The following is a 26897-nucleotide window of genomic DNA, read 5'->3' on the forward strand; positions in this document are numbered from 1 at the left end:
TATTCAGAAGGATGTGAACGGATAGACGCCACACATAGCAATACTTTAAGACCTGGCCCTTCATGATGATCTTCAGGAGATCATCGTGATCAGCTTGTTAACGTGATGTCATTAAGCAAGTGCCAGGTCAGCTGGCTCACGAGAACCTTCAGATCGAAGAGATGACAGCTTGAGAAGGAAGGAGATGAGCTTTATTAACCTCTCATCTGTCACCTGCAACCTCTCTCTCTCTGTCTTTCACTCACTCGCACACTCACTCACTCACTCACTCGCACACTCTCTCACTCACTCACTCACACACACAGTGTCAGAACTCTGTTGACTTGAGCCGCCACAGATGAATTGGATCCTAATCAGAACTTAATTAAATGAATTCACTGGAGTAATTAAAAAGATTAAATAAGCCGTTCAAATATGAACTCCCTCAGTGCTACGCTACGCTAACATTAGAGCACTACGCTAACATTAAAGAGCTACACTAACATTACAGAGCTACGCTAACATTAGAGCGCTACCCTAACATTAGAGCACTATGCTAACATTACAGGGCTACGCTTACATTAGAGCGCTCCCCTAACATTACAGAGCTACGCTATCATTACAGAGCTACGCTAACATTAGAGCGCTACCCTAACATTAGAGCACTATGCTAACATTACAGGGCTACGCTTACATTAGAGTGCTCCCCTAACATTACAGAGCTACGCTATCAATACAGAGCTACGCTAACATTAGAGTGCTACCCTAACATTACAGAGCTACGCTATCAATACAGAGCTACGCTAACATTAGAGTGCTACCCTAACATTAGAGAACTGTGCTAACATTATAGAGCTATGCTAACATAACAGAGCTACGCTAACAGGAGGTCTAGGAGGGGGTGGAACCCCTCATCAACGAGGCCGTCTGATCAGCATGAGTCAGTCAGGGCTGACAAAGCTGCCAACTTTTTGGTTTTCACTGGCGGGAGATTCTGTAGAATCTTGTAATGCATACCTTATAGCAGGGTCCGCTGGTGTAAATGTTGACTTTGGGGGGCGGCGATCAGGATTGTTGACGGGGACGGGGGGACGAGGACGGGGACGGGGACGGGGGGGGGGGGGGTGAACGGACACGTTTTTGTTTTTTTTTGCCGTGAGAAAGTGGATGTGTGGCGTGTGCGAGTGTGTAAGCAGGCAAAAACGTGTGTCACACTGTGAAACCGTGAGAGTTGGCAGCTCTGCTCTGAGTGACAGCTGCATTCTCTAGATTAGAACCGGTGCGTTCTCTAGAATAGGACAGGTGCGTTTACTAGATTAGGACAGGTGTGTTCTCTAGATAAGGACAGGTGTGTTCTCTAGATTAGGACAGGTGTGTTCTCCAGATTAGGACAGGTGCGTTCTCTAGATTAGGACAGGTGTGTTCTCTAGATAAGGACAGGTGTGTTCTCTAGATAAGGGCAGGTGTGTTCTCTAGATAAGGACAGGTGTGTTCTCTAGATAAGGACAGGTGTGTTCTCTAGATAAGGACAGGTGTGTTCTCTAGATTAGGACAGGTGTGTTCTCCAGATTAGGACAGGTGCGTTCTCTAGATTAGGACAGGTGTGTTCTCTAGATAAGGACAGGTGTGTTCTCTAGATTAGGACAGGTGCATTCTCTACATTAACAGGTGCGTTCTCTAGATAAGGATAGGTGTGTTCTGATCCCTCATCGCTCTGTTCTCTCTCTCAGCGGTCAAACGGCTCCTGTGAGCGGCAGCAGGGAGCGTGTTGCCATTTGAGATCGGCTGACGTGGTTTTAGTTCCTAAGAACTACTGAGAGATGAGCAACCTTTATGAACTCCTGAAGAACGTGTCAAAGCTCTGCAGAGGGAGAACACACAGATCTAGTGTTAGGTACTCAACTTCCAGCCCGCTGTACAGGGAAGAATACAAATCAACGAGGGAGCTGAACACAGAGCAGCCTCTGATGTGTGGTGGGCTGGTTCTCCCCCCGGGGAGTAGAGCGCTATCTGCAGCCAGCAGCGGAGGAGGAGCCCGTGTGGCAGCGTGGAGACGGCCTGACGACACTGAGCACAACTGAAGAGCTCTCACATGTCTCCAGACAGAGCTCTATAGTGAACATCTGGATCAGTGTCTCCAGACAGAGCTCTATAGTGAACATCTGGATCACTGTGTCTCCATACAGAGCTCTATAGTGAACATCTGGATCACTGTGTCTCCATACAGAGCTCTATATATTGTAACATCTGGGAGAGAGTCCTGGCTCTCCGGTGCAGTAGGAGGGTCCCCCCCCACCCCCCTCGGTGTGTGACAGAGTGATATTAGAGTGAAACCAAAGCGTCGCTGCGGTGAACAAACGGAGCCGTGACACCACGGCACATCACCCAGCGACGCAGACTCCAGGAAGGATCAGAACAAACACAGACCCTCCTCTCCTCTCCTCCTCTTCCCTGATGAGCTGCTGCTGACACACGTTCACTCAGAGTGTGAGTGTGAACTGCTCCTCACGCCCGGTGTCTGCTCACTGACCCTCACTCACTCTGGGGGTCCTGGTGTCTGCTCACTGACCCTCACTCACTCTGGGGGTCCTGGTGTCTGCTCACTGACCAGGAGTGACTCCTGGTGTGAGGAGAGAACGTCCTCACACACTCCTGGTATGGTGTGAGGAGAGAAGGAAGAAGTGTGTGATGACGTTCTCTCCTAACAGGACACCAGATTATTGTAGTTTGAGGCGTAATTTCCGGGGCTGGGATTACGATTCATCATCTCATAATCCAAGATTAGAGATTAGACACTGGCACATGGATTCAGTCCCTCCCCTCCAGACAGGTTCAGAAAGGAACACGATAACACAGTCAGGGACAGACCGCTGGGAGAACCGGGATAGATGATATTAACTAGTAGACATACTATTATAGATACTAGCACACATAACACATACTACTATACATACTAGTACATACTCTAGTACATTCTACTATGCACTCTAGTACATTCTACTATGCACACTAGTTGTGCGGCTGTCATAAATCAGGACACAGGTCATCTGGAGTGGAGCTTTATTCTCTACGTACAGAGGAGCCACTGGTGAAGGGCTCACAGGCTCAGCAGGGTGTGGATAAAGTCTACTATAGTAGAGTATAGGACATTATGTAGTGCGTTCACGTGGTGACTGGTGGGACAACATGGAGCAGAGTATAGGACATATGTAGTGTGTTCATGTGGTAACTGGTGGGACAACATGGAGCAGACAGTGGAGACGTGTTGAAGGCTGTCAGCAGAGGAGAGCGAGCTGCAGATAATCTAAGGAACTCAAAACCATAAGGGATGGAAACAAAACATACTGGTCTGTACACAAGACCAGCTACACTAGTGACCCATAGATACCCCCCCCCCCCCCCCATCTATGCTAGTGACCCACAGAAACCTCCGCCCCCCCAGCTACACTAGTGACCCACAGATACCCCCCTCCACATCAACACTAGTGACCCTAAAAATACCCCCCCCCCCATCTACACTAGTGACCCAAAAGATACCCCACCTTAGTAATGGAACATGTAAAATGCATAAAACGTCCTAGAACGAGTCCTAGAATGAGTCCTAGGTCCTAGAACGAGTCCTAAAACAAGTCCTAGAATGTAGGTTTATTCAGTTAAAACCTTCTAATGAAGCTGAGTCGTTGATCTGACGTCCTGACGCTCAGAGACGCTCTCCTAATTCCGTCTGCACATCAAAGGAAGGAGTCTCAACATGGAGACTTCAAACAGACAGACCTCCCTCATAAGAGCAGAGGAGAGAGGAGAGGGAGAGGAGAGAGGAGGAGAGGAGGAGGAGAGGGGAGAGGAGGAGAGGAGAGGAGAGGAGAGAGGAGGAGGAGAGGAGAGGGAGAGGAGAGAGGAGGAGGAGAGGAGGAGAGGGGAGAGGAGAGAGGAGGAGGAGGAGGAGAGGAGAGGGAGAGGAGAGAAGAGAGGAGAGAGGAGGGGGAGAGGAGGAGCTGTGATGGACGTCCTCTCAAAGGATCATGTCTCTGACTCCTATAGACGGTCGGAGACATGGTGAATATTCAGCCAATCAGGGACATTCTTACATATGACACCAATGAAGAGCGCGTGTTTTAGCCTATCAGGGAGATGGTGGCTGGAGGGTCCCAGGACTGTGGGGGTCTACCTGGTGCACATGTAGAGCCTAATTAACGAGGACCTCATGAAACCCTTAATGAACGATCAATTTGGTTAAAAACATCTTGACCATCGGGCCCGTCAGAAGTCCAGCGCAGCAGGCCCTCGGAGGACGGGGTCTAGGACCGGGTCCAGGACCGGGTCTAGGACGGGGTCTAGGACGGGGTCTAGGACGGGGTCAGGACGGGGTCTAGGACTGGCCCACCCACACCACAGCCCCCGCCCCCACCACCTCGGTGATCTCACAATTGAGCTTGTTGAGGTGCCCGTCCAGGACAAAGAGGGACTCCCGGGAGGGGCTGAGGAGGTACTGTCCGAACAGCCCGCTGCCCACCACCTGCCGGTTCCTGGAGCTCCACCTCCACTCCTCCGCCCTCAGCGGCTCCTTCAGGCTCTTGATCATCTTGACCTTCCCGGAGCTGAGCTCCACCAGCAGGGCGTCGGTCTGCCGGCCAGAGGCGCCCACCAGGTTGTACTGGCCGCGCTGGGTGCAGGAGCGCTGGAAGGCCACGTCGGCCAGGTGCAGGTTGGTGTGGATGTCGAAGGGCGGGCCGATGGCGCCGGCGTCCGACACCGTCTGGATCCTCATGAGGCCGTCGCCGTCGTCCACGGTGACCAGGTAGCGGCCGTCCGGGGACACGTGTGGCGTGCCCATGACGTCGGCGTTGCGTCCGATGACGGCGTCGGTGACAGAGTCCAGCAGAAGCTGGGCCTGGGCGGCACCGGTGGAGTCCGGCCGGCACTGGATGATGTAGAACCCGCCCAGGGGGGTGTAGGCCACGGCCCGCGGCACGCAGCCCCACGCCGCCAGGCTCACGTTCTTCACGTACGACAGCGTCTCCAGATCCATCTTGTGGAGCGCTGCCTCGTCACGGTGCAGCACCATGCCGAACCTGGAGGACCAAGAGAAGCGCTTAGAACCAAGAGAACCGCTTAGAACCCTTTCATCAGAACCTGGAGAACCAACGAGAACCACTTAGAACCAACACATCACCACGCCAAACCTGGAGAACCAACGAGAACCACTTAGAACCAACACATCACCACGCCAAACCTGGAGAACAAAGAGAACCACTTAGAACCAAGAGAACTGCTTAGAAACAACCAATCACCACGCTGAACCTGGAGAACCAAGAGAACCGCTTAGAACCAACCAATCACAGGTCCACACTGAACCTGGATAACCCTTTAATCAACAAGCACAGGACTGTATCTGAAAGGGGGGTTGAGACCTTCCTCCTCCCTTATCACTATAGAAACCACTCAGCCAATCGTCTCCTATCTCCTGCTCGGACACACAATGCTACACTCTCACATCCCTGATCTCACATCCACACTGCATTCAGAGAGGCGGACCCATCCTCAGTTGGTCATCCGTGTTTTGTGTCTACATTTTAGATTCAACTGCTCAATATTTCTGGAATGTTGTTGGCTAACCTTTAAGTCAGGACCTATTCATTGTTTTGTCACATAAGCAGATATGAAGGTTAAATATTGAGCAGATGGAGAATCAGTATTCATCATGCCTTCATTAATCCGTCTGCCAAACAAACCCCATCGTCCTGCTCCACAACCGTCTTACGTCTTATTATAAATGAGTTCTAGTGCTGAGAGTCTTGAGCTCGTTCCACAGTAGAACCTCTCTGAGACTTTAACAGTAGAACACCTCCATTCTGCAGTGATGTCTCCTTCACAGGCCACGCCCTGCAGACATGCAGGAGCACGGGGGAGGAGTCAGCTGGGAGGAGGAGGGAGGAGATTAGAAGAGGTGGGCGGAGCTGGGAGGCGGAGGGAGGAGATTGGAAGAGGTGGGAGGAGATTAGCAGAGAGAATAGTAGAGGTCAGAGCAGATTAGCAGAGGTGGGCGGAGATCAGTAGAGGGGGGAGGAGGGGGGAAGAGGGGGAGAAGGGCTCCAGCAGATGGGGGGGGGAGTGTCTGTGGTGATGCTGATGCTGTCTCCGTGGCGACAGGAGACATTGGGGCTGAACTCTGACAGCAGCCTGACACCGGCCCTCGTGACCAGGAGAGAGGAGAGACCAGGAGAGAGGAGACCAGGGGAGACCAGGAGAGACCAGGAGAGACCAGGAGAGACCAGGGGAGGAGGTGTACCTGTTGTGGCTGACGATGAGGTTGGGCGGGGGGATGTAGAAGCTGGCCACCTTGTCGAGGCGGTGGCCCACTGGCCGGGCGTGGACCGTGTGGTGGGGGGCCCGGCTGCTGGCCTGGGAGATGACCTGGGGGTGGGGGGGGGAGGGGGTAAAGAGAGGTGATGAGTGTTGGTAGACGGCGGGCCACTGGTATCCAGCGAGCCGAGACCCTGGTGGTCCGGAGCCTCGGGGGGTCTGGACGGGGGTCTGTCTCCACTGAACCACCAGACACCACCGCTCAACAGGGAGGAGCAATGGGAGTAGTTCTAGCTGGTCTCTCTCTCCCTCCCCCCTCCCTCTCTTTCTCCCCCCTCCCTCTCTTTCTCCCCCCTCCCTCCCTCTCCCTCACCCTTTCTCCCTCCCTCTCCCCTCCTCCCCCTGTCCCCCCCCCCTCTGGTCCTGTAGGTCTGAACTGAATAGTAAGAGACCAGTAGAGACCAGTAGAGGTTTCCTGACTCTGGTCCAGAGACCAGTAGAGGTTACCTGCAGAGTGGGACTCCCCTGGTCCACAGACCAGTAGAGACCAGTAGAGGTTACCTGCAGAGTGGGACTCCCCTGGTCCACAGACCAGTAGAGACCAGTAGAGGTTACCTGCAGAGTGGGACTCTCCTGGTCCAGGTCTCCCCAGCTGAGGATCCAGACCTGGTCATGGTCCGGGTCGTAGTGGAGCATCGCCGGGTAGGGGTCGGTCCGGACCGTCTGGAGGAGGAGGAGAGAGGAGAGAGGGGGAGAGAGAGAGGAGGAGAGGAGAGAGGAGAGAGAGAGGAGGAGATGAGGAGGAGGAGGAGAGAGAGAGGAGGAGAGAGAGGAGAGAGGAGGAGAGAGAGAGAGAGAGAGAGAGAGAGAGAAGAGACAGAGAGGAGGACGGGTCCATAGTGGAGAACTTCAGAAGGTGTTTGAAGAGCAGACCTTTGATCCTCCCCCATCTGCGGAGAGGGTGTGTGTGTGTGTGTGTGTGATCCTCTGACAGCACATGAGAGGTGAGATGAATGCTGTGAACAGGAGCTAAGTGAGGCTTCCACCTGGGACCTGCTGACGTCTGTCTGTTAGCAAGGAGGAGCAGCAGCAGTATGCTTTATAAACTCTCTCTCTCTCTCTCTCCCCCTCTCTCTCTCTCCCCCCCCCTCTCCTCCTCCTCATGCTGTGTTTAATCTCCAGTCTGTCTGTTAAGATCTACAATATATTCATCATGTAGAGCAGGGGTATAACTTCATACATTATCTCTATGAAACACGTGATGTTTAGCATGAAAATGTCAATATTGCATATTCACTGTGAGAAATAGATACATCAATACTACCTGTACCAAGGACTAGATACATCAATACTACCTGTACCAAGGACTAGATACATCAATACTACCTGTACTACGGACTAGATACATCAATACTACCTGTACTAAGGACTAGATACATCAATACTACCTGTACTAAGGACTAGATACATCAATACTACCTGTACTAAGGACTAGATACATCAATACTACCAGTACTAAGGACTAGATACATCAATACTACCTGTACTACGGACTAGATACAGAATCAGTTCTAGATATCACAGTGTGAACTTCTGGATCTTTCGTTCAGCACTATCTCCTGTCGAACAGGAAATACCTGAACGGCCTTCTGTGATTGGACGTCCAGCAGCAGCAGGCGGTGCAGGTCGGGCTGCGCCGCATAGATCAGTTGATCTCTGACGTTGACCGCCGACGACCAATCACACCTCTGGACCCCTGCTGAGGAACCGGGACACACCTCCTCCTGATGCACACACACACACACACACGCACGCACGCACGCACGCACACACACACACACACACACACATGATAAATGACAGGCGAGCAGGGGACTGGACCTCAGAGCCTCTGACAGGGGACTGGACCTCAGAGCCTCTGACAGGGGACTGGACCTCAGAGCCTCTGACAGGGGACTAGACCTCAGACCCTCTGACAGGGGACTGGACCTCAGAGCCTCTGACAGGAGGGGACTGGACCTCAGACCCTCTGACAGGAGGGGATTGGACCTCAGAGCCTCTGACAGGAGGGGACTGGAACAGCAGCTGAGTGAGGCGGTGCAGAAGGCTGGCGGGTCAGGGGGGTGACCAGACCTCCTCTCACATCCTGACAGCGTTTCAGGCAGTGGAGGTCCTTCTCTAACCGGGTCAGAACTCATCCTGCTAGAGATGAGACTTAAACCCTGAGGACTCTAAAGCATCCTTTGAGGAGTCGGGATTAGAAGCATTTCTTTCCTTTTTTCTTCCTTGTTTCAGATCCCCTTGAGTAAAGAGCTGAGGGTAACATGCAACACACCGCTTAAAGTCAGTGTGTGGTTTCACTATTCTTTGCAATCCTACGCCTACACCATAAAACAGAGAACAGCAGGCACCGCCTCCAACACAACAACCCCAGGCTGTCTGGGCCAGCAGTCCTCCACTGCAGAGGGATGGACTCAATATGTTGGGTTTCACACACTAAATATGCTAGAAGGTCTGATCTGGAATGATAGCTCAGCTAGCAGGTCTGATTAATTCCCTCACTCTCCACCTCAAGCTGGTGTGTGGTGAGCGTTCTGGCGCCAATTGGCTGCCGTGCATCACCCAAGTGGGTGCTACACATTGGTGGTGGTTAGTGAGGTCCCCCCTTCACTGTAAAGCGTCTTTGAGTGTCCAGAAAATATATAAATTCAATGAATTATTCTTAGACCATTATTAGACTAGTCCTCAGAGACTAGTCCTCTGAGACTAGTCCTCATGGGGGGGTCATAAGGAAAGCGTGTCCCAGGACCTTGAAGCAGCAGACCAACATGGCCACCCTCGTACCTGCAGCCCCAGTAGCGTCTCGCTGGGCTTGATGTGTCTCTGGATCTCGCAGGCCACCGGCTGGATCACCTTGATGCCGTCCTCGTAGAACACGTAGAACATGTTCCCGATGCCCAGACCTGCAGAACCAGGAGGGGATCAGAGCTCGGCACCCACTGGCCTCACAGCAGGCTGTTAACAGGGCTATCCCACTGGTCACGGGGTCAACGTCATCTACTGGGAGTACTGGGTTCCTAGTGGGGAAGTTAACTCACCAACATGAATACATATCAGCTCCCAGACATCAACAGAGCTCAGCAGTCACAAAATATGAATCCACTTTATTCCATTCATTCTAAAGAGGAGTGGAGATGGTTCACGTACCTCCCTCCCGCCACAGGATGTTGGCGACTGAGGAGAAGAGAGAGACAGCGTGAGTCGATGGTTCCAGTGTGTTGACAGCAGGAAACCATCTCAACACATCGCTATGAATGTTTAATGGAGGCGCCGCCGACACCTTGAGCAGACAACAATCAATAGAGCCTTCGCTGGAGGACCCTACATGACCGGGGGGGGCTGAGGAGCACGTCTGGGTCTCTGACCACGGGGGGTCTTCAGATCAGCCACACCACAGGGGGCCCAGGAGGAGAGATTCTCTTTGTGAGAAAATGTTTTGAAAAATATATGAATGCCTCCATGTCACTTCTGTTGAATACTGGTTTGGATTAGAATTAAGCAGAGACTCATGTTATTCTCCCCCTTTGGAGTTGCTATCAGAAGGCGTTGTCTATTTTACTTCGCAAAATACTTGGTGGGTCCCTGGCCAAAAGTACCTGAAGAGGGTGGGGGGTTAAGATGATCGTACTCATTAATCTGTGGGCCCTGGGTGAGGTGTTCAGGTTGAGAAGATGATCGTACTCATCACCCTGAGGTCTCTGGTTTAGGTGGTCATGGGAGGTTAAGATGCTCTCGTCACTCTGAGGGCCCTACTCTGGTCCTGGAGTCGTTCCTCACCCCTCCCCCCTGCGAGTGGGGATGTGGAGCTGTCTGAGTGCTTCGGTTTCTCCCTGAGACATCAGCCGCCAACACAGCAGCAGGGAGAGGACTACCTAACAACCTCCAGTCCGTCATCACGTGGAGATGGAGCACCCCCCCCCGGACTGCATCTGGACCGGGTCGGGGTCGGGGTCGGGGTCGGGGTCTTGACCGGGTCAGGGTCTGCACCGGGTCTGGACCCGGTCAGGGTCAGGGTCGGGGTTCGTCTTAGGGAGTGAGGAGGGGTACATACGCGTCTTACGGGCCGAGTCCTCCACAAAGAGCGAGGAGATGTCCTCATCCACGCCGGCCGCGTTCTTGGCGATGCACGTGTACGCGCCCGTGTCCTCAAAGTGCACGTTGCTCACGTGCACCTCACTCCCGTTGGCTTTGGGAAGAGGACGCACAAGACGTGTGAGAACTCTCAATTTGATCATCTTAGTCCACTTGATAGTGAAGGTGGAGTTCATGGTGGTGGTGTTGACGGTGGTGGTGGTGTTGATGGTGGTGTAAATGGTGGTGGTGGGGGTGGTGTTGATGGTGGTTTTGATGGTGGTGGTGGTGGTGGTGTTGATGGTGGTTTTGATGGTGGGGGTGGTGTTGATGGTGGGAGTGGTGTTGATGGTGGTTTTGATGGTGGTGGTGGTGTTGATGGTGGGGGTGGTGTTGATGGTGGTGGTGGTGTTGATGGTGGTGTAAATGGTGGTGGTGGGGGTGGTGTTGATGGTGGTTTTGATGGTGGTGGTGGTGTTGATGGTGGGGGTGGTGTTGATGGTGGTGGTGGTGGTGTTGATGGTGGTGTAAATGGTGGTGGTGGGGGTGGTGTTGATGGTGGTGTTGATGGTGGTGGTGGTGTTGATGGTGGGGGTGGTGTTGATGGTGGTGGTGGTGTTGATGGTGGTGTAAATGGTGGTGGTGGGGGTGGTGTTGATGGCGGTTTTGATGGTGGTGGTGGTGTTGATGGTGGTAGTGGTGTTGATAGTGGGGGTGGTGTTGATGGTGGTGTTGATGGAGGTGTTGATGGTGGTGTTGATGGTGGTGATGTCAGGACTGTTGATGTGAGGGTGGAGTTGAATGTGATCACTGTGATAGTGGAGGTAGTGACATAGGTAATGGTTGTTAATGTAGGTTGTGGTGGAGGTGACGTAGGTATTCATTTGGATGTAAGTGGTGTTGATTGGATGGTGGTGTTGACGGGATGATATAGTTTTGACCGGTGTGGTGATGGGGGTGATGGGGGTGATGGGGGTGACGTAGATACTAGTTTGACCGGTGTGGTGATGGGGGTGATGGGGGTGATGTAGATACTAGTTTGACCGGTGTGGTGATGGGGGTGATGGGGGTGATGTGGGTGACGTAGATACTAGTTTGACCGGTGTGGTGATGGGGGTGATGGGGGTGATGGGGGTGACGTAGATACTAGTTTGACCAGTGTGGTGACGGGGGTGGTGTGAGTGAAGGTGTGGTTGATGAGGAGCTCCTTCAGGCGGTGGTGTAGCGGGCGGAGGTCTCACCCTGCAGGGTGAGCTGCTTGCTCAGCTTGGGGGTGATGTCCAGGCCGTTCTTCAGCCAGGCCAGCGTGGGCGGCGGGATGCCCTCAGCATGGCACCGCAGGCTGGCCGTCACGCCGGGCTCCCGGGCCTGGCTCTCAGGGTACACCCGGATCACAGGGGGCACTGGGGGACAGTGGGGGGAGACAACATGCTCTGTGAGGCCGGACAGCGAGCAGATGAACCAAGACGCTGCGGCGCTTGGCCATCACGTCGTGTCAGGAGGAGGCGAATGGAGGCGGACGGGAAAACAAAAAGCTCTCAGCTGTCGAGCGTTTTGTCAAAAGCCACTTTAAATATTCCTCCACACTCTGTTCTGCATACCACCGTGGTCAGGGAGAACACTCTGAATTCATTTATGCATTGGCTGAGAAAATGTTCTCAGCTGATGTTTCTCCCCCTTAGGTCTCCTTGTGAGGGTCTGCAGAGGAACGGAGGCAAACCTCCTTTGAAACGGACTGTCTGACGCACACACGTACAAACCACACGCACGCACAAACCACACGCAAACACAAACCACACGCACGCACAAACCACACGTAAACACAAACCACACGCAAACACAAACCACACGCAAACACAAACCACACGCACGCACAAACCACACGCAAACACAAACCACACGCACACAAACCACACACACGCACAAACCACACGCAAACACAAACCACACACACGCACAAACCACACGCAAACACAAACCACACACACGCACAAACCGCACGCACACACAAACCACACACACGCACAAACCACACGCAAACACAAACCACACGCAAACACAAACCACACACACGCACAAACCACACGCAAACACAAACCACACGCAAACACAAACCACACACACGCACAAACCACATGCAAACACAAACCACACGCAAACACAAACCACACACACGCACAAACCACACGCTTGTTGGCTAAGAGGATAGCTTAATGGCTCAGAGAATAGCTTGTGTTCTCAGAGGATAGCTCGTTAGCAGACAGGGTTGCTTGTTGGATAACAGTATAAGTTATTGGCTTAAGAAATGGAAGATCCCCCTCAACACACCCTCCAGACCCAGACCCTCCAGGTGTGTGTGTGTGTGTGTGTGTGTGTGTGTGTGTGTATGGTGGTGTATGTGTGTGTGTGTGTGCGCTCACCCTGAACCAGCAGTGTGTGTGTCTGGGAGAGTTGGGGGAAGCCCTCTGCGTGACAGCTGTAGTTCCCCAAGTGGCTGCTGGTCACCCTGGTGATGTACAGCGAGCCGTCATCTCCAAAGTCCTGAGAGGAGGAGGGAAGAGGAGGAGGAGGAGGAGGGAGGAGGGGAAGAGAGAGGAGAGAGGAGGGGAGGAGAGAGGAGGAGGAAGGAGGAGGAGAAGGAGGAGGAGGAGAGAGGAGGAGGAGGAGAGAGGAGGAGGAGGAGAGAGGAGAGAGGAGGAGGAGCCAGCAGAAGGAGAGGTTAGTCAGAGTCCAGGTCCCAGTAGGTCTAGGTTCCACCGGTCTGTGACGGTCTCTCCTCAGCAGTCCAAGGTTCCACCCTCAGTCCTGCTGTCCAACGGTCTCAGTCTCACACACACACACACACACTAGGGCTGAAATAATAATAATAAAAAATATATCTTTTTTTTAATAGAAATAGTAGATTATAATAGTAGATTTAATAGATTTTCTATTTGACCATTTTGTGTATATTTTTAAGGGGAAATTTCAAAGTTCTCATTTACAAAGTGTTTTTTTTGGAGAGAAATTATGAATAAATGCATCATGTTTTCAAACTCAAAAATAATCGTTTGAATAATCAAGATTTCAATATTGACCAATATTGACTAATTGTGATTATGATTTTTTCCATAATCGAGCAGCCCTAACACACACACACACACACACACTAGGGGTTTCACGACTACTGATTTTTGCTAGTCGACTAGTTTAGTGCAGTCGGCGACTAGTTGACAAGTCGATAAATAATTTAATTATTAAATTGACGCATTGACGCATTGAGCAGTGTTAAGGAAGACACACAGACAGGAAGGATTTCTGGTGAATCATTGAAAACGTATTCTTGAAATTCATAAATAACATAAGAAACAATACATAAATAACAAGAAAAAAATCATAACATTGTTAATACAAAAACGGCAGCATTAACAGCAGCATTAATTAAAAACTGCATTCTAGTTATTGACGCATTGAGGTTTGAGTACACGTCTTTCTAAATGTGGGTCATGAACGAGGTTGTAAAGTAGTAACTTCGGGCACATCTGTCAAAATAAATGTTTTTTTCTCCCAACGATCGTGTTTACGATCTTTATTCATTCATTGCGATGTGGCGGGGAATGCCGTATACGGACGGGCGGCGGAGGGGCTGCTCCGGTGGGAGAAAGATGTTTTCAGTAGACAGCCCTCAACTCACTTCGGATCGGCGATTTATTTAAAAAGCTGGCGCAGAAGATGGAGGAAGCCGGTGTCGTGTCAATGTAGTTAACCCCTATGAAGTGTATCATCATCAACATGCATTCAGTACACACTACGCTTCGATTTCACCCAAGGCTGAATTAAAAGTACATGTTTTTCTAAATGTTGCTCATCAACGAGGTTGTAAAATAACTACGATCTTTATTCATTCATTGCGCCGCGGCCGAACTGACGGGGTATTCTCTGATATTATGAGTCTTACAGACTGCGTCGGGTTCTCCGACTCTCTGGTACTTCCACAACAAGTAAAGACTCCTAATGGCGAAATCTCGACCATGGGGGAAAGGAATTGGGGGAAATTAACTTTGGCTTTGACTCTCTGAAGTCCAGATTGAAACGAACATGGAGGAGAAAGCGATGTTTCAGCAGACAGCTGTCAGTTCACTTCGGGTCCTTTCTCCGACGCTCCATTGTTCCTCTCGGTCGTATGCAGACTCCTTCGCCGACAGAGCAGCCGGAGGAGTCGGCACCCGAAGTGGACCCGAAGTGAGCTGACAGCTGTCTACTGAGAACATCTTTCTCGAATGCCGCCTGAGTTTGTTGTTGCTGGTGACGTAAAGAGGTCAACCGGTGACTCTATTACCACTAGTTGAAATGGGTACAGCGCCACCTATCGTTATCCATAGCAGACGTACTGCTATGGTATTTTAACATTGCTTTGCACAGCATACACGTTACGGTGGACCGGTCTTCGTTTTCTGTTTAGTATTTCCACACATAGGACTGCCGCGATCGTTTTGTACGTACCTCAACGCCCGACGGCATTTTGTTTCCGACTAGTTGAATAGGGCCGACAGCGCCGACTAGTGGTTGTGACAGTCGACTAGTTGGTGAAACCCCTAATACACACACACACACATCCCCAAGTTATGGTCTCTCTATCCGTTGCCCTCTCTCTCTCTCATGGCCGGCCGAGCGAGGCAGAGAGGTGAGAGAGGGACAAGAGACGCTGAATATCTGCTGAGATTCATCTATGTTAGGAGTTGATTAACAGTTTTGAAGTCTATAGGGTGTTCCGTAGGGGTCTGTAGTGGTTCTATGGCGTCTCGTGGTAGTGGTATCTAGGGGTCTTTATGGTTCCAAGGGGGGGTCTCTTGTCGTCCGTAGGGGTCTACGTGAGGGGGGGTCTGTAGTGGTCTACGTGAGGGGGGGTCTGTAGTGGTCTGTAAGTGTCTGTGTGATGGGGGTTCTGTAGTGGTCTGTAGGGGTCTACGTGAGGGGGGGTCTGTAGTGGTCTGTAGGGGTCTACGTGAGGGGGGGTCTGTAGTGGTCTGTAGGGGTCTACGTGAGGGGGGGTCTGTAGGGGTCTGTTGGAGTCTACGTGAGGGGGGTTCTGTAGTGGTCTACGTGAGGGGGGTTCTGTAGTGGTCTACGTGAGGGGGGTTCTGTAGTGGTCTGTAGGGGTCTACGTGAGGGGGGGTCTGTAGTGGTCTGTAGTGGTCTACGTGAGGGGGGTTCTGTAGTGGTCTACGTGAGGGGGGGTCTGTAGTGGTCTACGTGAGGGGGGTTCTGTAGTGGTCTACGTGAGGGGGGTTCTGTAGTGGTCTACGTGAGGGGGGTTCTGTAGTGGTCTACGTGAGGGGGGTTCTGTAGTGGTCTGTAGGGGTCTACGTGAGGGGGGGTCTGTAGTGGTCTGTAGGGGTCTACGTGAGGGGGGGTCTGTAGTGGTCTGTAGGGGTCTACGTGAGGGGGGTTCTGTAGGGGTCTGTTGGAGTCTACGTGAGGGGGGGTCTGTAGTGGTCTGTTGGAGTCTACGTGAGGGGGGTTCTGTAGTGGTCTGTTGGAGTCTACGTGAGGGGGGTTCTGTAGTGGTCCGTACGCTGATGTCCTCCAGGTTCAGGGCGTTGAGCAGCTGTCGGTGGCGGGTCCACATGATGGGGGGTCTCCCCTCCCCCGCCACGGCACACGTCAACACCGTGCTCTGACCCGCCGTTACCACGGTGACGCTAACTTCCTGGTCCTTGGGTAGGGTCAGCTGGTACACGTCTGGAGACATGAACACATTCATTCATCCATTCCAAGTAAGACACACATTGTTTCATTGATTCACCTCACCTCACCTCCTCTCACCTCCTTACCTCACCTCCTCTCACCTCACCTCACCTCCTCTCACCTCCTTACCTCACCTCCTCTCACCTCACCTCACCTCCTTACCTCACCTCCTCACCTCACCTCCTCACCTCACCTCCTCTCACCTCACCTCCACTTTCCTCCTCACATCACCTCCTCTCACCTCCTTACCTCACCTCCTCTCACCTCACCTCACCTCCTCTCACCTCCTTACCTCACCTCCTCTCACCTCACCTCACCTCCTTACCTCACCTCCTCACCTCACCTCCTCACCTCACCTCCTCTCACCTCACCTCCACTTTCCTCCTCACATCACCTCCTCTCACCTCCTCACCTCACCTCCTCTCACCTCACCTTACCTCTTCTCACCTCACCTCACCTCCTTACCTCACCTCCTCACCTCACCTCCTCTCACCTCCTCACCTCACCTCCTCTCACCTCCTCACCTCACCTCCTCTCACCTCCTCACCTTACCTCCTCTCACCTCCAGTTTGAACCAAACTGAACCAGATGGAACCGGACAGAACCGGGTCAAGGAGTGGGGATATCTTGAGGTGTCCAACTCACCGAAGGCGGAGTACATCTCCTGCAGGGTGAGGTGGGCATCGCCGTCCGGGTTGTCGTACTTCAGGAGGTCGTAGAGCGAGCAGGTGGAGGTGACCCTGGAGAGGCCCTCCTGTCTGATGACCTGGACACACACACACACACACCGGGTCAGGGGTCAAGAGACACACACCAGGTCAGGGGTCAGGAGACACACACCGGGTCAGGGGTCAGGAGACACACACCAGGTCAGGGGTCAGGAGACACCGGGTCAGGGGTCAAGAGACACACACCGGGTCAGGGGTCAGGAGACATACACTGGGTCAGGGGTCAGGAGACACTGGGTCAGGGGTCAGGAGACACACACCGGGTCAGGGGTCAGGAGACACTGGGTCAGGGGTCAGGAGACACCGGGTCAGGGGTCAGGAGACACACACCGGTGTCAGGAAGAGGAGGAGGAGGAGGAGGAGGAGGAGGAGAGGGAGGAGAGGGAGGAGGAGGAGGAGAGGGAGGAGAGGGAGGAGAGGGAGGAGGAGGAGGAGAGGAGGAGGAGGAGGAGGAGGACGAAGAGGAGGAGGAGGAGGGCTAGGGGTGCCTGTGTCTCTGCTTATACTAAGAATGACTGCTGAAGGAGGAAGCGAAGTTGAGGGGTGGGGGGAGGAGCAGGAGGAAGAGGAGGAGGAGCAGTAGACGAGGGGGTTGTGAGTGGCCAGTAATCCCAGTCCAGACTGTGACCTTTAAACATCTAGGGTAGGGAGGCTAGGGGAGGCTGGTGGGGGCTAGGGGAGGCTGGGGGGGGCTGGGCGAGGGGCTGGGGGGCTGGGGGAGGCTGGGGGGCTGGGGGGGCTGGTGGGGGCTGGGGGAGGCTGGGGGGGCTGGGGGGGCTGGCTGCAGCCGATAAGCTAAAGGGCATGTTGTTCAATATAACATTTTCCAGCTCCAGGCTCCAGGGGCTTCTGTTGCAGATTCTGCGTTTCTCTCGCCACACATCGATTTGTTCCGTGGCTGAGAGCCAATCAGCATGGAGGACTATGTAAATGACCCAGAATGAACCGGGGGGGTGAGCAGCATGACGCTGCTGTCTGCCGGGCCCTCTGTGACGGTGGTCCGTCAGACCCTCTGTGATGGGGGGGCCGTCAGACCCTCTGTGACGGGGGGGGGGGGGGGGCCCTCTGTGACGGGGGTGGGGGACCCTCTGTGACGGGGGGGCTGTCAGACCCTCTGTGACGGGGGGCTGTCAGACCCTCTGTGACGGGGGTGCTGTCAGACCCTCTGTGACGGGGGTGCTGTCAGACCCTCTGTGACGGGGGGCTGTCAGACCCTCTGTGACAGGGGGGCTGTCAGACCCTCTGTGACGCAGACACAAAGGGAGTTCCTCCGTTAGCAGCGAGGATTTTAGAGACGATCAAAGACCCCCTCATCCCCAGAGACGGGAGTCCCACCTCCAGGGTCAGAGTGGAGGCTCCCCTCTGATACCTCTCCTTCACTCCCCTCCATCCCTCCCTTTCCTCCCTCTCCCTCCCTCACCCCTTCCTCCCTGTGTGTTGGTCCTCTTCTCTCCTCCCTCCCTCCCTCCCCCAGTTTCCTCCCTCCTTCCCCTATCCTCTCCTCCCCTCCCTCCCTCCCTGTGTGTTGATCCTCTCCTCTCCCCCCCTCCCTCCCCCCTTCCTCCCTGTGTGTTGGCCGTATGTCAGCCATCAAAGAGACACATGATGACACTTCTAAAGTCCACCCCTAAACGCTTCCCTGACAGTGTCACTCATCGAGCGACACTCTGAAGCCCTTCAACAGACGCTCGGTACTAATGTGCTAGGGTTAGGGTTAGTGCTAGGGTTAGGGTTAGTGCTAAGGTTAGGGTTAGTGCTAGGGTTAGGGTTAGTGCTAGGGTTAGGGTTAGTGCTAAGGTTAGGGTTAGTGCTAGCGTTAGGGTTAGTGCTAGGGTTAGGGTTAGTGCTAAGGTTAGGGTTAGGGTATATAGTATAGTATAGTAGTATATATATATATACACTGTATTTAGTATAGTATAGTGGTCCATATATATATTTGGTACAGTATAGTGGTATATATATGGTATATATAGGATGAGTATCCAGGTGTAGCAGGGACTCACCTGGGAGATCTCCCTGCTCTCCACCTGCCCGTTGCTGTCGCTGTCGAAGCGTTTGAACATGGCGTCCACCAGCTGCCGCCTGGCGGCCATGTTGTCTGTGTGGGCGGCGGCGGGATGCGAGCCCAGGGAGTGTCGCTCCTGGAGCTCCAGGACTTTGGTCTTCATCCTGCGGTAGTCCCCCAGCCGGCAGTCATCATCTGGGGAGGAGAGGAGGATGTGAGCTTCTGGTCTACGCTTCATTGGTCAGATGATTATAATTCTACAACATTACATTATATTATTATAACTACAACAGTCAAGTCTGTTGTTGACCTCGGGGGGGGGGGAAATAGTCTTTGACTCTTGAAGCCATCCGTACTCTCAGAGCAGCTCAGGACCCTGGTGGACCAGGACCCTGATGGACCAGGACCCTGGTGGACCAGGACTCTGGTGGACCAGGACCCTGATGGACCAGGACCCTGGTGGACCAGGACCCTGATGGACCAGGACCCTGGTGGACCAGGACCCTGATGGACCAGGAGGACCCTGGTGGACCAGGACTAGGACCAGGTCCTCTCTCAGGTCCTCACAGTGATCCTGCTGACTGGAGCTCAGCGCTCTGGGGAGGAGGCGTGATGCCTCAGCTCGGTGCTGATGATCACACTGACTCTTCAACCTTATCCTCAGCTGATATTTATTCAAGCATTCATTAGATGCTTGATTAAGCAGAGAGAAGGACACAATGCAAACAAGATGGCTGGTTTGTCTTCAACAACCGCTGCACAATATGTCCTTGGAGATCTTAATGATACACAACCAACACGATGCGGTATAACATAATTAAATGTTTAAATCGTGCTTATTGCTCCTTGTACAAACTCTGGTTAATCACCACTGAGCGTGACGCTCTGTGCTGCTTGTTTCCAGCGCCTGGCTCTTATTATTACAACTGAGTCGATGGAGGCTCTGTGGGGAATGAACCTTGATCTGCTCCTCACGTTCTCTGAAAAACACTTGAAGTGGAAACACAGCGACAGGGCTCGGTGGTTCACAAGTGGCTCTCCAGGGGTGTCACAACAACAACAACATGCTAAGAAGAGAGGCACCGTAGAGCCGAGAGAGAGCAGGAAGGGGGGAGACATCCCACATCCTGCTAGGGCTTTCTGCTGAATGATGCGCTTCTATTGGTTGAAGAGGCCGAGGCTCTGATGTTTAGTGAGGTCTCTGGTGAGTCTCTGGGGAGAGGTGACACCTGCTCTACTGGTTATCTACTAGGGTTATCTACCTCCTGACACTAGAAGATGTTGTTGTGTTAGGGTTATCTACCTGACACTAGAAGATGTTGTTGGAGCTACCTGACACTAAAATATGTTGTTGTGTTAGGGTTATCTACCTGACACTAGAATATAAAACAAAAACAATTCCATAAGTTGAAAACAGCATGTCGCAAAATCTTCCAAGACGACATCCCTCCTCTGTCAATCATCTCAGGACTCTGATCAGGATTCACTTTGTTTCTCGTCAGACTGTCTCTGCACTGCCTGCTCACCGCAAAAAACATCTCCTAGATACGGAGTCATTATCCACATGGAGGAACATCATTTCATTTCATTTCACATCATATGTCATCATTTAGATGTTTCCAGATCCCAACCAGATCTCCCCTCCTGGATCGGGTGCCGCTGAAACCTGCAGGGTGTCCTCAAGGGCTCTCAACTGCTCCTCCAAGAAGAGCTTTTATTTTGAATTATTTATGTAGACACAGTGGACCGGAGCCGAGCTGGGAGCCAACTCCAACCACACACACCTCCTCTCCTCTCCCTCCTCGCCTCTCCTCTCAGGTTACGTATTCACCCTCCTCCCAAAGCCCTCGACAGAACATCACGAGATCACAGCCTCCTGCAGTGTGGATGTGTAGCATCATGAGGGCGTTAACAAAGGACTGCCCACAGAGCTTCATACATGAGCTGTAGTTAACAAAGGACTGCCCACAGAGCTTCATACATGAGCTGTAGTTAATAAAGGACTGCCCACAGAGCTTCATACATGAGCTGTAGTTAATAAAGGACTGCCCACAGAGCTTCATACATGAGCTGTAGTTAACAAAGGACTGCCCACAGAGCTTCATACATGAGCTGTAGTTAACAAAGGACTGCCCACAGAGCTTCATACATGAGCTGTAGTTAACAAAGGACTGCCCACAGAGCTTCATACATGAGCTGTAGTTAATAAAGGACTGCCCACAGAGCTTCATACATGAGTGAGATCTTCAGGTCCTAGGAGGACATGCAGACTCTGGTACCACGGTGACCGCGCGGTCGTCCACGGTAACCATGAGGGAGACCACGCCCCCTAGCGACCGCAGAGCTTCAGAGGACTCCGAGACGCCGGCGGTGTGCCGCTGAGTGGTCGCCGTGGTAACGGCCCCTCGGGTCATGGGGAGGGGAGGGGTCTGGTGCAGCTGGTCTGTAAACAGGTACTCAGCAGGCCGCGCCTCGCTGGGCGTCGGGGGGCTCGTTAGCTGGGGGCTCGTTAGCTGGGGGCTCGTTAGCTGGGGGCTCGTTAGCTGTGTGGTCTTGAGGGACCCCGAGCAGGTGTTGTTCAGTAAGCAGTCCTGGGAGGAGGGGGGGGGGGGGGGTGGGTTGGAGTGTGGGTGAGGAGGGGGTGTGGGGGGGAGTGAGGGTGAGGGGGGGAGTGTGGGGGGAGTGAGGGTGAGGAGGGGGGTGTGGGTGAGGAGGGGGGTGTGGGGTGGAGTGAGGGTGAGGAGGGGGGTGTGGGGGGGAGTGAGGGTGAGGAGGGGGTGTGGGGGCGACAGACCCCCACCCAGCAGATGGACGCCTTGTACTTCAGCTGAGTTTTAAACGCATCACCTGATCACGAGCTTGTTAGCACTAATTGGCCGGTTGCCTCCCTGAGGCGGAGCGGTTATTATGGGATGCAGCAGCAAGCCTCTTTATCGCTGAACTGTAAAATGAAAATAATACCCAAGGAAAAGCAGACGTCTGACTGGTGATGTGTTTACTGTCTAATCGCGGCCCTCACTCCTGGAGACACGCCCCCTGCCAAGCGCCCGGGGTTCAGTCTCAGAGAAGAGAGCCGGGGGCTTGTTCACTAGTGACGCCTGCAGCCGCTCTGTGAAGCCAACGCCAGACCTCATCAATACTCACCCAGTGGGACTTTGATGATCACTAGTTTGCGTGTTTTTTTCCCACCTGCTGACTGAAGAACACGTCTAGTGCTGACATTGGAACATGGCTGGAGTCTGTGGCCTCATGTTGCACAACATGTTACACAACAGGTTACACAACATGTTCTGCACAAAACATGTCGATGTTTCCTAGCCTGAGGGTGTTCTGTCCACATGATGAGGTCATCATGATGAGGTCACCATGGTGAGGTCACGAGAACATTTGACCCTATGATGAGCCACCTCGTGATGACCTTTGACCCTGTTATCATGAGGACACGCCCACTGGTAGTAACGCTACCAGATGATAGGCCAGGGATGAGGCCACCACCAGACCAGGTGTTCAGACAGACAGGTGTTGAGACAGACATTGTCGAGACAGACAGGTGTTACCAGAGGACAGACAGGTGTTCAGACAGACAGGTGTTCAGACAGACAGTGTTCAGACAGACAGCGTAGAGGCGGACAGGTCCTACCCTTGTAGAAGCAGTCCTGGCTGTGTGTGATGGTGATGTGGGCGTGGCTGAGGCAGGCCGCCCGGTGCAGCTCGCAGTGGTTCCGGTACAGCGTCCCGTCGGAGCCACAGACAGGCTTGTAGTGCGGCCTGCAGCGCTCCAGACAGACGCAGGCGGCGGGGCCGCCGCCCACGCCCGCCACACAGCGCCGACCCAGCCCGCACGACTGCTGCTCACATGGCCCGCCGTAACCCTGGAGACCTGCGGACACAGGGTCGCCATGGAAACCTGATCAGCATCATCATCACCGACAAAGGGTCGCCATGGAGACCTGATCAGAGAAAGACCTCTTCTGATAGGTCAGCACAGGGAGGAAAGGTCTTCAATTACAAGATACAGAAGATTACTGTAAAGAAACACAGAGGACAAGATCGATGGAGACGATGACGATAAGAGAAATGTGGGGAAGTATGGGGAAGAGAGAGAGAGAGAGAGGGAGAGAGAGGGAGAAGGAGAGCGAGAGCGCGCGCGCGAGAGAGAGAGAGAGAGAGAGAGAGAGAGAGAGAGAGAGAGAGAGAGAGAGAGACAGAGACAGAGAGACAGAGACAGAGACAGAGACAGAGAGACAGAGACAGAGACAGAGACAGAGACAGAGACAGAGACAGTGACAGAGGTTCTGGTGTTGGTGAGTGAGCAGGAAACACGATAAGCACTTAAGGCCCGGATCAGGATTAAATCTGTCTGCTGCCCCGGTACTGGGATCAGGTTTAGTGAAGACATCCCGGTACTGGGAACAGTACCGGAGGTGAGGAGGAGGAGGAGGTGAGGAGGTGAGGAGGAGGTGAGGAGGAGGAGGTGAGGAGGTGAGGAGGAGGAGGGAAGGAGGTGAGGAGGAGGAGGAGGAGGTGAGGAAGGGAGGAGGTGAGGAGGAGGAGGTGAGGAAGTTAGGAGGAGGTGAGGAGGAGGAGGAGGAGGTGAGGAAGTGAGGAGGAGGTGAGGAAGTGAGGAGGAGGAGGTGAGGAAGTGAGGAGGAGGAGGTGAGGAGGAGCGCAGTCATTTAGTCAGACTAGATCTTTATCCCTATCTCCTCTCAGCCCCCAGTCATGGTTGTCCATTCTGTGTTTTCCACCTAATTGATTAACCCAACTCATCAGTTGATAGGTGATTGATTGGTGGGGCTGTAGTGATCCCCAGCCTGGTGTGGTCCTACTGACCAGAACACATCCACCACCAGCAGCCTGGTGCTACTGACCAGAACACATCCACCACCAGTAGCCTGGTGCTACTGACCAGAACACATCCACCACCAGCAGCCTGGTGCTACTGACCAGAACACATCCACCAGCACCAGCCTGGTCCAGCAGTCCACCTCCAGGGCAGAGCAAGGCTGTAAAACCCTAATGAACCCTGACCCTGATGACCTCTTGGAGACGTCAGCAGGCGGTAAAGACCTCATTGAGATGTCAGCAGGCGGTAAAGACCTCATGGAGATGTCAAGAGGCGGTAAAGACCTCATTGAGACGTCAGCAGGCGGTAAAGACCTCATGGAGATGTCAGCAGGCGGTAAAGACCTCATGGAGATGTCAGCAGGCGGTAAAGACCTCATGAAGATGTCAGCAGGTGGTAAAGACCTCATGGAGACGTCAGCAGGCGGTAAAGACCTCATGAAGACGTAAGCAGGCAGTAAAGACCTCATGGAGACGTCAGCAGGCGGTAAAGACCTCATGGAGATGTCAGCAGGTGCTAAAGACCTCATGGAGACGTCAGCAGGCGGTAAAGACCTCATGAAGACGTAAGCAGGCAGTAAAGACCTCATGGAGACGTCAGCAGGCGGTAAACGTGAGGAGCCTGGAGATGGCCACATGCTGCGCCATGCGACCACAGAACATCTGGATGAGAGGGTGTGTGTTTGTGTGTGTGTGAGTCTATGTGTGTACATGTATGTGAGTCTAAGTGTTTGTGTATGTGTGTTAGCGTGAGTTTATGTGTGTGTGTGTGTGTGTGTGTGTGTGTGAGTCTTTAAGTGTGTGTGTGTATGTGTGTGTGTGTGTGTGTGTGTGTGCAGCAGATCTAGCAGCCACCTCTTGTGTATTTTTAGCGAACCTGTCGTCATGCGCTGAGAAGTTTAATGTATTCATGAAGGAGCGGCCATTAGAGCTGCCTTCACTATCCCCCCCCTTCCCCTCTCACCTCCTCCTCCCCCCTCCTCCCCCACTCACCTCCTCCGCCCCCTCCTCCCCCACTCACCTCCTCCTCCCCCCTCCTCCCCCACTCACCTCCTCCGCCCCCTCCTCCCCCACTCACCTCCTCCTCCCCCCTCCTCCCCCACTCACCTTCTCCGCCCCCTCCTCCGCCACTCACCTCCTCCCCCCCCTTCCCCACTCACACCTCCTTCTAGAGACACCAGCTCCTCCCTCAACCCTAACACCTCCTCCTAGAGACACCAGCTCCTCCCTCACCCCTAACACCTCCTCCTAGAGACACCAGCTCCTCCCTCACCCCTAACACCTCCTCCTAGAGACACCAGCTCCTCCCTCACCCCTCCTTATGTAGAGACACCAGCTCCTCTCTCAACCCTCACACCTCTTTATGTAGAGACACCAGCTCCTTCCTCCCCCCTGACATCTCCTTTCTCCTGAGACTGATGAGTGTTTAACTCATTTAGTCGAGGCTTCCTGCTGCTGGGCCTTCTGACAGCAGCTCATTACTCCATGAGTTATTAGTCCAGTTCTGATCCTGTGAGGCACTCTAAGCCCTCTAGTCTATACAGAACTCATCTGCAAACACCATTTACAATCTGAACGTGAGCATAAAAGGTCTGTTAAATGTTTCAGTCCACTGAGGTGGGCCATGGCTTCTGTCTGTCTGTCTTTCTGATCCAGGAAGTTCTGTTCTAAAGCAGAAACAAGTCTCAGAGCATCAGACCAGCCTGTTCTAGAGCAGGGACAAGGCTCAGAGCATCAGACCAGCCTGTTCTAGAGCAGGGACAAGGCTCAGAGCATCAGACCCGCCTGTTCTAGAGCAGGGACAAGGCTCAGAGCATCAGACCAGCCTGTTCTAGAGCAGGGACAAGGCTCAGAGCATCAGACCAGCCTGTTCTAGAGCAGGGACAAAGGCTCAGAGCATCAGACCAGCCTGTTCTAGAGCAGGAGGAGACTTCAGGAAGCAGCCATCACACCTCCCTAGCTCTCCCCCTGACAGCTGGTTTACCTGAGCTGTTCACCCTCCAGAACCTTGTCTGACATTACTCCATCACAGGAGGATTCATAAGATACATGTCTTCAGGTAGTCGCTCCTTAAGAGTGCTGCTAATCAAGCTTTGAAAAATATCTAAAGGCCAGCTAGCTGTCTGCTAACTCTGGGGTTAAACTCTAAAGGCATCCTGCGTGTATAAAGCTGTATGTAGCAGTAGAGCTAGCTAGTAGCTAGTAGCAGCTAGCTGTCTGCTAACTCTGCGGTTAAACTGCTGTCAGAAACAGAGACTAAATCAGAGCCACACGTCTCAGGATCACAGGAGAAAACAGAACAGAATGTAAACCATGTTGCCTGGTCCCTAAAACATTTATCATCCTCATCTCGCTGTGAAACTCTCAGATTCCAGCTCACAATGCACAACTGGGGCTCATGAATATTTAGCAAATGCAAATATTGACTTTTCTAGTGCACAGCGGCTCAGTGTTAGTAGACGGCTTCACACCACTGGTTCACCCCTCAAACAGGAACTCCTCGTTAGAAACCGGCCCTCAGAGCGTAACGCAGGAGGAGACCTCTAACCAGCTCATGGACGTACTGGGAGCCAGAGCTCCCATCACACCTCAGCCTCCTGTCTGATGGGACCGGCTGGTGGTGATGTCACAAGTCACCAGGGAACTCTCTGTCCCTCTCTCCCAGAGACTCTGAACCAATCAGACCCCCAGACCCCAGATCCCGGACCCCAAGACCCCCCGACCCCCCACCAGAAGACCCTCACCAGACCCCCCACCAGAAGACCCTCACCAGACCCCCCACCACAAGACCCTCACCAGACCCCCCACCACAAGACCCTCACCAGACCCCCCACCACAAGACCCTCACCAGACCCCCCACCACAAGACCCTCACCAGACCCCCCACCACAAGACCCTCACCAGACCCCCCACCACAAGACCCTCACCAGACCCCCCACCACAAGACCCTCACCAGACCCCCCACCACAAGACCCTCACCAGACCCCCCACCACAAGACCCTCACCAGACCCCCCACCACAAGACCCTCACCAGACCCCTGGTGCAGCGCTCTGCCCACTGGGCTCCAGACCCCGCCCCCTGGTGCAGCGCTCTGCCCACTGGGCTCCAGACCCCGCCCCCTGGTGCAGCGCTCTGCCCACTGGGCTCAGGGCCTCCTCCTGTATTCAGAGCTCCTCCTC

At 53.4% G+C, this 26897-nt stretch overlaps 1 protein-coding gene across 1 annotated transcript in view; it reads right to left on the reverse strand.

Moving 5' to 3' along the window:
• Nucleotides 1–4348: 4348 nt before the first annotated feature.
• fstl5 (follistatin-like 5) overlaps nt 4349–26897 on the reverse strand; it is a gene marked incomplete at both ends in the record, with an annotated part of 35567 nt that continues 13018 nt past the window's right edge. The window contains 13 exons of the mRNA XM_084469166.1: nt 4349–5051; nt 6269–6393; nt 6898–7005; nt 7920–8066; nt 9127–9245; nt 9490–9516; nt 10394–10528; nt 11655–11816; nt 12834–12954; nt 15968–16134; nt 16786–16906; nt 18872–19068; nt 22514–22753. Coding sequence (XP_084325292.1) covers nt 4349–5051; nt 6269–6393; nt 6898–7005; nt 7920–8066; nt 9127–9245; nt 9490–9516; nt 10394–10528; nt 11655–11816; nt 12834–12954; nt 15968–16134; nt 16786–16906; nt 18872–19068; nt 22514–22753 — 2372 coding nt within the window. The remainder of the gene's footprint in view (nt 5052–6268; nt 6394–6897; nt 7006–7919; nt 8067–9126; nt 9246–9489; nt 9517–10393; nt 10529–11654; nt 11817–12833; nt 12955–15967; nt 16135–16785; nt 16907–18871; nt 19069–22513; nt 22754–26897) is intronic.

The sequence above is a fragment of the Micromesistius poutassou genome, assembly GCF_964030765.1.
Source record: "Micromesistius poutassou genome assembly, chromosome: 6".
Classification (NCBI taxonomy): Eukaryota; Metazoa; Chordata; class Actinopteri; order Gadiformes; family Gadidae; genus Micromesistius; species Micromesistius poutassou.